Source organism: Leptopilina heterotoma, unplaced genomic scaffold (assembly GCF_015476425.1).
Source record: "Leptopilina heterotoma isolate Lh14 unplaced genomic scaffold, ASM1547642v1 Lhet_169, whole genome shotgun sequence".
Taxonomy (NCBI): Eukaryota; Metazoa; Arthropoda; class Insecta; order Hymenoptera; family Figitidae; genus Leptopilina; species Leptopilina heterotoma.
This window is the reverse complement of record NW_025110885.1, coordinates 597,125-611,902: the sequence shown is the minus strand read 5'-3', so window position 1 is coordinate 611,902 and position 14,778 is coordinate 597,125. Positions and strand designations below refer to the sequence as shown.

The following is a 14,778-nucleotide window of genomic DNA, read 5'->3' as shown; positions in this document are numbered from 1 at the left end:
AATTGGAAATGAATTTGAAATATTGTGAAATTAATTATAATTTCTAAATAATGAATTATTATTTTCAAATAAAAGAAATCGTTTAATAAAAAAAAAGTGAAAGAAACAAAAACAATGGACTAAAATATTAAATCAAGCTAAAAGTTATTGTTCAAACAAGTATATAGTTAATGAATAAATGAATATTTCCAACTCATTTGAATGTAAAATGACTTTGGAAATTTTCAAAATGACCATTAAAGTTAATGACGGTTCATGTGCCCCGCTTCGAAAACTTTGTAACGGCATCATAAAAGCAAACTGCATTTCGTGTACGTATGTAGAAATAATAAAAATCGGAAATTGAAATTGTTACGTCGCAGGTGGATTAATGTGAAACTGCTAGTTAGTGCCTCGTTAGGCTTAAAATCCTCGATAAACGCGAGAGGATGGAAAAATCCGAAAGACATCCGCCCACCAACATCGATGCAAAAGATGAATCATTCATTATTATTCGATAAAAATCTTTTTCTTCGCCAACCAAAACAAAAAAAAAATAAATAAATAAAATTTTTCCTATAATGAAGTTCTCTATGAAGTTTACAACTTATTTTCTAGTTGCATTTGTAACAAATATTGCCTCGAATATAAATTTTTTTTTTTCTTATTTAAGTTTAATATTTCAATTTTTTAAAGATCTCTCCCATTCTTTCATTCTCTTTCTTTCTCTCTCTCTCTCTATTTCTCTTTCTCTCACTCTTGCAATCAATGGACAATTTGGCGGATATTTCTCGCGCACTTTTTTGAGGGGGGTTTTTTTTTATTCCCCTCGAAAAAAATCTCTTATTTTTACGTATGGCCAAGTTTTTATTTTGGTTCACTTCGTAATTTTTCAGAGATCTAAAACCTTTTCTTATATAAAACATTCCTCGGCCTGACAAAATATTGCCGAAGAACACTAATCATCGACATTATTATTTAATTATTATTTTTTTTTTGTATATAAAATTCAATTCACAGTTTCTCGAAACTGATTTGAACGAGCAGTAAATTTCTGGTTCTCTTATAACAGCGAAACAGAGAGTGTACCGATTCGTCGCACCCTGAACACTACAGCTTCGGAGTTTCCGAGAAAATCGATTTTTATTACGTTTTCTTCTTTTTGTAAAACCTTTTAAGATTCTTTTTTTTCTTTCTGTTAGCAGTCTAGATGACGTACCAATTTCATAGATATCGATACAATTCCTAGGATTTTTATTTTGCCCCCCCCTTTAAGTCGATTCACTAAAAAAAATTTCTCTCACTTTTTGCTTTAAAAAAAAAAATAATTCGATTTTTACATGATGAATGTTTTCGTAATAGTCAATTTTTTTTGAATATTTTTTTCTAATATTCGATTATTTGAATATTTCTTGTAATATTCAGTTTTGGGGATATTTTCGAATATTTTCGAATATCGAATATTTTCGTAATATTCAATTTTATGATCGATTTATAGTAACAAAATTAATATATTCATGTTTAATAATTAATATAATTCGAATTGGTTCTAATTGTGGAGTTTTAATATCAATTAGATGCAATGAATGGAAATAAAAATGATATGCAAGAAACTTCCTACTGTCTTGTGCTTTCCTCTCTCTTTCCTCCTTTTAATGATGCTCTCCCTCTCTCTCTCTCTCTAATTTTCCGAGCTGTGGACAGTTTTTTTCAACTGATATGTATTGGGCGATAATCGCAGTTTTGGTATGTCGGATAAACACTGCTAAACTTTCTCTTCAGGGTTATTTTTTTCTTTTTAGAGTCATCGTGCGTCGGCGAACGACTCCAAATGAAGCAATGTTTGCAGAATTGAGTTCGTTCCTTTACGGGCAGTTTGTCAAAAAATGGATTTTTCAAATAGTTGAAAGAGTTGGTAAAAAAAAATTTTTTGTCATAAAATGATACTTTGTACAAGATATTTTATTGAGTGTTTCACTCAAGTTTTGCAGACATTGCTTTTATTTGTCAATAATATTGGGTAAAAGTCATTTCATTGGAATATATTTGCTTTTTTTGGTGAAATTGATTTGTCCCCAGAAATAGAAAAGAAAAAAAATTCATGACTTATTTCTGCTTTTTTTTAAAGAGAGCGGCACACGAGTGGATTTCATCCGGAACTTCAGTCTGGTCCAAATCGGCAGGGGATTTTAATCCGGTTTTGCTTTTTTAAATCCATGTGTGGTAAATTAAAAACTTAGGGGAAAGTTGTTTGTTTTTTTGTTGGGGAGAGAGATTTTGGAATTTTCTTTTCTGGTTTCTTTTTTTTTGGTTTTGATAATTTAGTAGTGCCAAAATGTTGGAAGAGGCGGGGGTGGCGGTGGTTGCACCGTAGGATAGAGAGTTGGAGTGGCAATCAAGAGACACGTGGGAGGAAGTGGTGGAGGCACGGGAGGCATAACCGGGGACAGCGTAATCGCCGTGGCTGGATGCAGGGCCGTGCTACTCGTCGGGGCACAGAGCTGGTGCAGGGCGAGAGAGGGGCGCTGGCGTTGACGCTGACGCTGGCCCTGGGCCTCGCCGTTCTATTCCGAGTCTTGCTGCATTTTGGTGTGGCCATTTCCGGCGGAATTACTGGACGCACTTCCACTGCTTGGTGGAAAACTCGTCGGTATGGTGCGCGACGATGAGAAACACAATTTCATTATATAAGGGAATTTACCGTCTGTAACAGAAAAAAACAAAAAAACATTTCCAATGACAATTATTTTTTGAAATAATCTTTTTCAAAAACCAATTTCTTTAGGATAGCAATTTAAAAATTTAATAACAATTTGTAATTTTTTTTTTTATGAGGAACTGTATATAGTTCGAAACTAGTTGGGATTTTAAATAAATTTTATTAAATAACAAATCGTATGTAGGCCTTCTCATTATTCTACAAATTCAATAACAATATCAGGGTTGCCACAAAAATTTAATTTTGCTTTTCCCTAATTTTTCCCTGATTTCCAGATAGAATTTTGATTTTTTCCCTAAACATAAAAAAATATCCTGATTGTTGTTAATTAAAAGTATAAAAAATTTTAATTTTCAAAGATTTTGATTTAAAACCTTTTCGAAATTCAATTATTTCTAAAAATTGCAATTATTAGAAACTTCTTAAAAATTCAATTATTTTTTTTAGAGGTTTTAACTAAAATTCTTCCCTAAATCAATTATTTTTAGTAATAAAATAATTAATAATTAAATATACATTAAAAAATTAAACTAATTTCAACAGAATTGAAAATTAAAATTGTTCAAAAAAATTAGTCCTACAAAATTGTTGTTAATTAAAAGTATGAAAAATTTAAATTTTCAAATATTTTAATTTGAAACCGTTTTGAAATTCAATGCACGGACTTTATTCAATTTTTTTTAAATAATTGAAAATTCTTATGAAAATTTTTTATAAAAATTTATTGTTTTAAATAATTACAATACTCTGAATATTTTATTATTCATAAAAATAATTAAATGATTGCCAGGAATTTTATTAAAATTTTAATAAAGGATTTAATTTTTTAGAAGAATTTTATTTTATTTTTTTAAATTATTGAATTCTTGAGAAAAGATTTATTAAATTTTTCTTAAATTTTTTTTTAATACAAAAGTAAATACTTTATTGAATAATTGAATGTTTTATTAAAATTGAATTCTCATGAAGAATTTTATCAAAAAAATCGTTTAAAATTGTATTAAAAATAATTGAAATTCTGCGATAAGTTTTATTATTGATGAAAATAATTAAATCCTTGTAAAAAATTTTATTATTTGTGAAAATAATTGAATTATTGCAAAGAAGTTATTAAAAAATATTGTAAATAAGTGAATTTCTGTGAAATTTTTATTATTTATGAAAATAATTAAATGTTTTGGGTAGAATATTATTAAAAATTATTTTAAATAATTGAATTCATTTGGAAAATGTTATTAAAATAATAGATATTGAGAATCATTGAATTTTTGAAAATTTTTGAAAATAATTGAAATTTTGACAACAATTTTATTAAAATTTTTCAAAAAAATTGAATTTCTTCGAAAAATTTTATTATTTTTGAAAATAATTGAATTTTTGCAATCATTTGTAACTTCACCAAAATTCAATTATTTTTAGTGTTTTTAACTAAAATTCTTCTATAAATCCAATATTTTTAATAATTAATTACAGATATATTACAAAATTTAACTAATTTCAGAAGAATTTGAATTATTAAAATTTTTCAAAAATCTAAGATCTTTAAAATTTCTAATGAAATTCATTAAAAATTGAAATTTTATAAAATTTCAAATGAAAAGCTTTTGAAATCCATCTATTTATGACAATTGTAAATGCATCTCTTTTAAAATTCAATTAATTTTGAATCATTTAAGTAAAATTATTCATTAAGTAATGTATAAGTAATAATTTTACGATAGTTCTTCAAGAACTAAATTCTTTAAAAAGAAATTATTGTCAGAAAATGAAAAAATTGAAGGTTTTGTATTAGAATTCGTTTAAAAATTCAATAACAATATTCAAACTAAAATGGAAATAATAATAGAGACTAAAATAGAAAAAAGAATAGAGACTGAAATAGAAAAAAGAATAGAGACTAAAATAGAAAAAAGAACAGAGATTGAAATAGAAAAAAAGAATTGAGACTGAAACAGAAAAAAGAATAAGAGACAAAAACAATATTACAAACGGAAAACTAATTTAAAAAATAAACAGAAAAATTAACAATAAATCCTATTGGAGAATCTGAAAATAGCTTTTTACAAAATAAAAGCAAAAATTAAATTATTTTTCCAATTATATATTATATTTTTTAATATTTCTAAAACGAAAAAAAAATTTTGTGTCCTTGAATGGAGAAAACTCCTAAGCCAAGAAAATGAAAAATTTTATTGCAAACATAAACTGTAACTATATGAAAAAAATGTCTCAAGCAAACACATAAACTTTTCAAGAGTAAAATGAAAAGAAAAGCTTTCTCAACAACACACATATATACATAATAATGTTAATAAACAAAATCTATTTTATCAAATGATACACTAAAAATAAAAAAAAAAAAATTTGAAATAAAATTGTCAGAATAAAATTTTAAATTTGTGAATTTTGTTTCTTTGCATCTTGCAGTTAATGAAAGAGAAGAAAGGGATTTAAATAATGAAAAATGAGATGAAACTTTTTTTTTTGACTAACAATAGAAAATGAAGATTGTTTTCTTGCAATTGCATTTTATATAGGATTAATTTTCTTTATAATAATATAGTGAATTTAAAATAATAATAGTAATAATGAAGAGGGACAAATATATAAGGAGATATTTCTCGTTGGCATTGTTTTCTTTTCTGACTTTGGATTATTATAGAGAGAAGAGAAGAGAAAAGAGAAAAGTTGTGTAAACAATGGCAACTTACTGCTATTCTCGAGGGCGGTGTGATTGCACTCCATTATGGCAGCTACCGCAACACCGACACTACTGAATTCAATAAGACCGGACGACGACCGTTCGGATTTCAGAGGAAATAGCTTGACTGTTGTCGGTGCTTCTATGCCTCGTTCCACAAAGACGCGATTCACAGTTTCTTCAGTTAGATCAGGTGGAGTATTGAAGAAGTGAACAATCTTCGATGGTGGCTGTATCCTATTTTTATTGGCCATCGCTGGATTTAAAAACCTGTCGAGTAAAGATTCTCATTTTATTTCTCATTTCATTTTTAATTCATTTTATTTTTATTTCAGGGCTAGAACTAGATTCGTAAATCCCGTAAAAGTCCTTAAATTTGCTTGAAGTCCGTAAAAGTCCGTTTTTTTAAAAGGTCCGTAAAGTGCGTAATTTGATTCAAAAAGGTTGAAAAGTTCGTAAATTGTACGATATAATTTGGATAATTTTCGAGAAATTACAAATGATTGCAGAAATTTAATTATTTTCAAAAGTAATAAAATTCTTCGCAAAAATTCAATTATGTTCAATTTTTTTTTTAAATTCTCATCAAAATTTCAATTATTTTTAGAAATAAATAAAATAATTAAATTCTTCTCCGAAATTCAATTATATATTTTTAAAAACATTTCTTCGCAAACATTCAATTAATTATTCTCAAAAATTTTATTTAAATACATAAAAAAAATTCAATTATTTTAAAAAGCCTTCCTATGATTAATTTATTAGAATTTAAGTACTATTGTCAATTCATTTTTAATTAAATTTCTGGAAAGAATTAAATTATTTTCAAATATTTTAATAAAATTGTTTTTAACAATAAATTCATTTTTTTCAAAATAATTTTAATAAAATTCTTCGTAGAAATTTAATTAATTTCAATAATTTATCAAAATTCAATTATTTTCAATATCTACTGTATCAATAAAATTTTACAAAAGAATTCAATTAGGTACTTAAAAATTCGTCTCAAGAATTCAATTATTTTCAAAAGTAATAAAATTCTTCGCAGAAATTCAATTATGGTCAAAAGTTTAAAAAAATTCTCTTCAAAATTTCAATTATCTTTATAAATAATAAAATTTTTCTCCAAAATTCAATTATTTTCAAAAATTTTAATAAAATTCTTGGAAAAATTTCTATTATTTTCAAAAATTTTTCTTAATTCAATCAAATTTTTTACAGAGATTTAATTATTTTTAATATAATTTTAATCTAATTTATCGAAAAATGAAATTATTCTTAAAAATATATTATTAAAATTCGGCAAAAGAATTTTAATTACCTATTTAAAAATTTGTTGATAAAATTCTTTAGGAGAATTCAATTTTAAGAAACATTCAATTATTCAAAAAATTAATTATTTTTGTGTGTAAATAATTAAAGTTTAGTAGAATTTTCTCATAAACATTTTTAATACAATTTGAATCGAATTTCTCGAAAAATGTAATTATTTTTAAAATTTTTATTAAAATTCGTCGAAAGAATTCAATTATTTAAAAATTTGTTTATAAAATTCTTTATAGGAATTGAATTTTAAGAAACATTCAATTATTCAATAAATTATTTATTTTTGTATTAAAATAATTGAATTTCAGTAGAATTTTCTAATAAAAATTGATTCAAAAATGAACTCCAATTAAAATTTTAGATAACAATTGAATATTAAAGGCAATATAGCGTGAATTTTTAGAAATAATTGAATTTTGAAATTAATTTTTTTGAAAAAGTTTAATTGAATTTTTTTTAATATTATTTTAAGTTTTTATTTGCTAATATTTATTTAATTGAAGAATTTACAAATAATTGAAATTTCGTAAAATTGAATATTGTAAAGAAATGGATTTGAAAATTGTTAAAGAACTTTTTCGAAAATGATTAAAAATAATCAATTTAAAGAAGAATTTTAGTTAAAAATTATTGTAAATAATAATTGAATTGTAAATGATTTTATCACTTCGAGTCGAAGACTCGGAGTTATTGATATCTTCATGTTTTATAGTTATAAAAAATTTAATTTCTAGTTTTAAGCAAAATGTTCTCTTATTTGACTCGGTCTGGTTATATTTTTATCTGTATTTAATACGTAATTTTTAATTTTTGGTCCGTAAAGTCCGTATTTTTAAATACTTTCACTGGTTCGAGCCCTGTTATGTATTTCCAAATTGTTTCTTTTCATCCAAATTTTTTAATTTTTTTGTTCTTTTTAGTTTTCTTTTACTATCAAAGATGCCACAAAAAAGCGAAAAAAACTAAAAAGTTGGTGATTATAAAGGAAAAGAAAAAATTGGTAAAATATAAAAAGAAAATATTGGTAAAATAAAAGAAGAAATTAATTAAAGAAAAATGAAAAAATTGTCGATAATAAAAGAAAAGAAAAAATTGGTAAAATAGAAAAAGAAAATATTGATAAAATAAAAGAAAAAAATAGTAAATTAAAAAAAAGAAAAAAGTTGTCAAAATAAAAGAAAAATTTGGTCAAATGGAAAGAAAGGAAAAAAATTCGCCAAATAAAAAAAGAAAACATTGGTAAAATAAAAGACGAAACAAATCAGTAATTTAAAAAAAAGAAAACAGTTGTCGAAATAAAAGAAAAATTTGGCAAATGGAAGAAAGGAAAAAAATGATAAAATAAAGAATCGCAATATCAGTCTATGAAACTAGTTGACAGTAATTGAAGCAACTAGCCTGTTGTTCTTGCTTCCTGTGAAGTCCTTGAAACTGGCTGTCTTGTCCGGTAAAATGTAAGGATTTGTGACGTCCGAAAGGAAAGCTTGCTTCGAGAATCCTAATTGAAGTTTGCCATCCGTACCAATTGTGACATTGTTCAGATTCTGCAAACACCTTTCAACAGCTATGCTGTCTCCCATTTGGATCATTGCGCAACCTTCCTTTGTTTTTAAGAATTTCACCTGTAACAGACAATGAAACACTGTTTTTTGAAAATCAATTCCCAAACTCTCCTCTCTTGAATCGTCTCATAAAATTTATACGTCGAAAAAAAGTTTCATTTTATAGTTTGAAATTTTCAAAAAAATTTATTTAAAAATTCTATTTAGGAATTGTATTCTATGTATTACTATTTTTACTATGAAAAATCGTTTATATAAAAATTTTTTCAAATACAAATTCGAAGAAATAAAAAGTCGGATAAAAGAAAATTTTATCTAGTAAAGTTCTGTAAAATGTAAATTCTAATTAATTTTTTCCGGGGCTTATTCTTGCGCCCCAAATTAATTTTCCAAAATATTTGACACAATATTGCCATAATAAAATTAGAAGTTAAAAAAAAATTAATTTCCTTTATTTGAACGATCATAAATTTGGGGGATATTAGGAAGTTGAAATTTCGAAGGAGAACAGAAATCGGAAAGAAAAATTGGCATTTTTTGTGAACGCACCTTCGTGACATTGCCGTAAAGACAGAAAAGATTGAAGAGTTTGTCGGTATTGACTTTATCGGGCTGTAATCCATAGACCATCATTACGGAACCTTGTGTACTTGTCGGCGGTGTTTGACCCAAAGTCGGCACGTAACCCGGCCGAGGTGGTGTGGGATGTAATGGCTCTCGACTTCCAAAATCACTTTTAAGTCCATATCGTTCAACGTATGGCTCCGCGTATGTCGTTGGACCATTGAAGGTCTCTTCATAACGATCATGTCCTGCGCCTGGGGGAAACGTAACTTGCGGTGTAGACCCTGGAACACGTAAACCTGAACTCAGAATTAATAAATACTGCATTTCTAAGAAAGCAAATTTTATTACATTATTATAAATTAAAATAAATAATTTAATAATTAATTCAATTCCATAATTTAATTTCAATTTAATTTCAATTTTATTTCAATTTAAATACATATTGGAAAATAAATACTTAAAATAATATTAAAAAAATTCAATTAAACTTTTTCAAAAAAATTAATTCCAAAATTCAATTATTTTTAAAAATTCACGCTTTATTGCTTGTAATATTCAATTATTATCTGAAATTTTAACAGGAGTTTATTTTTGAATAAATTTTTATTAAAAAGTTCAACTAGAATTCAATTATTTAAATACAAAAGTAACAATTTATTGAATAATTAATTGAATTAATAATTAATAATTGAATTGAATTTTATCAACAAATTTTTAAATAATTGAATTCTTTCGACGAATTTTAACAAAATTTTTAAGAATAATTACACTTTTCGAGAAATTCGATTAAAATTGTATTAAAAATAATTGAAATTCTGCAATGAGTTTTATTATTTGTGAAAATAATTGAATTCTTAAGAAGAATTTTATTACTTTTGAACAATATTTAATTTTTGCGAAGAATATTATTACTCTTGAAAATAATTGAATTTTTGTAATAATTTGTAACTTTTACAAAATTGAATTTTTTTTCGTGTTTTTAATTAACAATCTTCTGTAAATTCATTATTTTTAGTAATTTTTGAAAAAGTTCTTTAAGAATTTTCCTATTTATATGTTTACAATTCAATTTTATAAAATTTCAATTATTTGTAAATTCTTCAATTAAATATATATTAGAAAATAAAAACTTTAAATAATTACAAAAAAATCTGAAATTTAAGTTTCTCAAAAAAATTAATTCCAGAGAATTGTTAGTTAAAAATATGAAAAATTCAAATTTTTAAAGATTTTAATCTGAAACCTTTTCAAAATTTAATTATTTCTAAAAATTTACTCTCTAATGCTACTAAAATTCAATTATTATCTAAAATTTTAACTGAAATTAATTTTTAAATCAATGTTTATGAAAAGAGTCTATTAAATTTCAATTATTTACACACCAAAATAATTAATGTTTTGAATAATTGAATGTTTCTTAAAATTGAATTCTCATAACGAATTTTATCAACAAATTTTTAATAGGTAATTAAAATTCTTTTGCCGAATTTTAATAACATATTTTTAAGAATAATTTCATTTTTCGAGAAATTAGATTAAAATTATATTAAAAATAATTAAATCTCTGTAAAAAATTTGATTGAATTAAGAAAATTTTTTGAAAATAATTGAATTTTGGAGAAAAATTTTATTATTTATAAAGATAATTGAAATTTTTAAGAGAATTTTTTTAAACTTTATAACCATAATTGAATTTCTGCGAAGAATTTTATTACTTTTGAAAATAATTGAATTCTTGAGACGAATTTTTAAATACCTAATTGAATTCTTTTATAAAATTTTATTGATATGGTAGATATTGAAAATAATTGAATTTTGATAAATTATTGAAATTAGTTAAATTTCTACGAAGAATTTTATCAAAATTATTTTTTAAAAAATTGAATTTTTTAAAAAGAATTTCATTAAAATTTTTAAAAATAATTTAATTTTTTCAAGAAATTTTATTAAAAATGTATTGACAATAATACTTAAATTCTAATAAATAAATTATAGAAAGGCTTTTTAAAATAATTGAATTTCTTTGATGAAGTTTAATAAAACTTTTAAGAATAATTACATTTTTCGAGAAATTCCATTAAAATTGTATTAAAAATAATTGAAATTCTGCAATGAGTTTTATTATTTATGAAAATAATTGAATGATTGCGAAGAAATTTTTAAAAACATTTGTAAATAATGAAATTCCTGTAAAAGTTTTATTATTTTTTGAAAATACATAAATTTTTGTTTAAATAATTGAATTCTTTTGGAAAATTTTATGAAAATAGTAGATATTGAATTGAGGAAGCTTTTTGAAAATAATTGAATTTCGGAGAAGAATTTAATTATTTCTAAAAATAATTGAAATTTTGATAAGAATTTGAAAAACTTTTTGAACATAATTGAATTGTTGCGAAGAATTTTCCAGGTGAAGATTTTTTTCTCCTGCATCAAATTAACAATTTTTATTAGCACATTTTATTTGCACACTTAATTTTCTATGAAAAAATTTTCTTAAATTTTTAAATTCTGATCAAAAGAAATGTTTCTCTTCGAAATAAAAATTATTGAAAAGTGAATTTCAAATGAATAATGATAACAGTTAAATTTTTTATTGGACAGATTTCAAAAAGTTGCAAAGTTTTAATTAACTTAGAGGAAGCTCCCTCTCGCCTAAAGCAAAAGCTACGAGTTTCATTAACAGTCTTGAAAAAATAATTGGCTTGTATAAATAAAGAAATGTTTTTACTCTCCCGAAGGCAGTTTCTCTATAATATATTGGAAAAATAAATTTATAAATAAATTTCTCCAAGTATTTTGAGGACAAATTTTTAGATTTTAGAATGATAATAATAATTTTTCTGATTTACGATTTTTTATTAATTATTTTATTATAAAATTTTAAAATTATTTAAAAAAATATTATTAATTATTTAAAATTATTTTAAAATTTTATTATTTATTAAATTATTAATTATTATTATTATCACGAGCCTCTGATCGACATTTTTCGAATTTTTTCCAAAAACAGGATTATCTTTAAAAAAAATTTAATAACATTCTAAAAAATATAAAATTTATCTTAATAAAATTCTTTGAAGGAATTCAATTATTTAAAAATTTTTTGTTGAATTTTTTTTAGGAATTCAATGATTTTCAGTGTATTAATTTTAAAATTGAAAACATAAAATGAAAAAATATTATTATTAATAACCAAAGGAAGGATTTACTACAATTTAGGAAAATAAAAAATGATTATTAAATTATTAATTTAATTAATTAATGAAATTGAGAATTATTTATTTATTAAATTGAACTTACCGTATGGTTGTGGTGCTGCTCCATACCTGGGCTCTGCTAAAAGTGGAGCTGGTCTTCCATTTCCCGTTGCGTCATTTTTATGCGTGCTTGATCCTGGAACAAAAAGGATTTCAACATTATTATAATTATTCTTATTATTAAAATTATTACTACAATAACAAACTTTCCTTACTAAAAGGAAAAGTTCTCTATGCTTAATTAAAGAAATAATTTTACCAGAAAATTTCCAAGTGGAAAGTTTCTATTCCAAGCATATATAATTAACAAAAAAAAGGTGAGAGAGCGTAATTTTTTAATTAACACGCATTAATTATTAATGTTCATATATAAATATTTATGTATTAATATTCGAATATGAATATTTATGTATAAATATTCGAATATTAATATTTATGTATTAAAATTCAAATATTAATATTCACTGAAAAAAATGTATTTAATTCAAATAACAGACAACTTGTCAATTACCAAATAAATATTTACTTGAATCAAATAATTTTTCATTAAATCAATTAAATGCTTCAGTTCATATTTGCTTCAAATACTGAAATAATTGATTCAATTATTTAAAAATAAAAATAAAAAATTTAATAATAAAAATAAAAATTATTTGAATCAAATAAATTTTCTTTTCAGTGTTCAAATATTAAATGTCCAATTTAAAAAAAATTAAAAATAAACGAAAAAATTTTTAAAAGTAGGTAAAATTATTATAAAATGTTGAGAGAAGAAATTTTTCACACAAACTGAGTCTTTTTTCCAAAGGAAAAAAAATATTTCGCTAAAGAAATTTTTCATCGTACGAACTCACGATAAACGGGTCAGCGAAAAATTGATAAACAAAATTTAAAGTATTGCACGATTCACATATTTCCTTTGCTTTCAATTGATACATTTTTATTTTGTGGACTTTTTTATGGAATAAATATTATATTTATTTTTAAAGCGAAATTTATAGGGAATAAATGTAATATAATATATTTATATAGAAATATTATTAGACGTGGAAAATTCCATCATTTTCCAGATATAATAGAAAAACGACACTGTTCACTTTTGAAATATTTTTCAAAAATATTTATTTTTTCCTTTATTATTATTCTATTTTTTTGAAATTTAAATTTATTTTTCTTTTATTTATTTTTTTCCATTTGTATTTGTATTTTTATTTTTATCATTATTATTATTATTATTTATTATTATTAGTATTTATTATTATTATTATTATTGTTTATTATTATTATTTTTTTTCTATTTTTTCCATTTTCTTTTATTTTTTTTATCAAATGCAATTATTTTAGAAAAGCAAATTAGAACTTGTGTGGCTCTTTTCGTCTAATTTTGTAACCTGCCTGGTCATAAATATGTTGCTTTGGAGATTGTGACATGTTTCGAAACAGTCCGTTAATCAATCGCGAGAAGTAATACATATAAAGTCACTCGGTCATTTCGACAGTCAATTTTAGCAGCGCTCAAATTGGTCAACTCTCCTCTCTCACTCTCTATATAGCGTTAGAATTGTGAATTTCTTGCTGTTTATAAAATCGTCGATATTTCATTCGCTTCATTTTTCGATTTTAATTTAGTTTTAATTTTAAAATCAACTATATAATCAGAAATTTTTTTTTACAAATTTTTCAAGCGAAAATATAAGAAAAATTGGCTTTTCAAAACGTCAAATTTCAAATCTGGAAAAATCAAAGTATAATTTGTCACTAATTGCAAAAAAATAAATATCAAACTTCTCTCGGGTTTTCCAATTTTTTTATTTATTCTTTTTTTTTTATTTGAAATTCGAATCGAAAAAATTTATCGTTTTAACTTTTACAGGATTGGAAACAAAATTTTTTTTTCTCGAAATATTTACTTCATTCTAAATAATCAGCTACTCGATTCTATTCTTTTTTCTTCATTGCAAAAAAATCTATTTACTTGAAAATTGTTTCAACAAAAAGCTAATATTAAAAAAATCGGAAAAATAAATATTTTTAGAAATGAAAAAAACTATAATTTAGAGCTTATTAAAGGTTCTTGAACTATGGAGTCATTCAACTTTTATTTTATTTGTTTATCACTTTTTTTCATAAATAAAAAAAAAAGTAAAAAAAAAAAATGTCAGCACAAAATTATAGAGAAAGCCAATCGATAAAGCACCAATTTTAAAAATGCATACACTATAATTTACAGCTCTTCAACCGAAAGTCGTTTAATTTTTATGTATTTTTTTATTTTTTCCCTATTTTTAGCAGCATGGAAAAAAATCAGCAAAAAAGTATAACATTTTCCTTCTTTTTTTCAATTTATATATACTTTTTTCCCTATAAATTTTGGATTCATTATTATTTAAAAGTCTTTTGTATTTTATCCGCTTATGTAGAAAATAAATAAATAAACAAATATTATATTCCTAAAAAAAATCTCTTCCTTTATTACATTCCTAAAGTTTCGAACGTTTAAATGAACGACGATATTTTTTCACTTCTTTTAATTTGTATTTTTCTTTAAACAATTATTTTTATTGATTTGTATTTTTTTATTAAAGAAATTATTTTGTATATTAAAAAATCTTTGCTTAAGTAAATGTTAAACTTTAATTATTATTTTTTTGGGAATTTTTTTCA

At 23.2% G+C, this 14,778-nt stretch overlaps 1 protein-coding gene across 3 annotated transcripts in view; it reads right to left on the bottom strand.

The window, feature by feature from the left end:
• Positions 1-200: 200 nt before the first annotated feature.
• The window catches only part of LOC122499543 (heterogeneous nuclear ribonucleoprotein L), a 185,108-nt gene continuing 170,530 nt past the window's right edge, over positions 201-14,778 (bottom strand). For 2 of the 3 annotated variants that reach the window (XM_043607960.1, XM_043607962.1), the window contains exons 7-11: positions 12,158-12,250; positions 8,837-9,150; positions 8,124-8,347; positions 5,410-5,669; positions 201-2,683 (exon numbers count right to left, since the gene is read on the bottom strand). In XM_043607960.1, coding sequence (XP_043463895.1) covers positions 2,544-2,683; positions 5,410-5,669; positions 8,124-8,347; positions 8,837-9,150; positions 12,158-12,250 — 1,031 coding nt within the window. In that variant the 3' untranslated portion in view covers positions 201-2,543. The remainder of the gene's footprint in view (positions 2,684-5,409; positions 5,670-8,123; positions 8,348-8,836; positions 9,151-12,157; positions 12,251-14,778) is intronic. The other variant, XM_043607961.1, reaches the window with a different exon arrangement.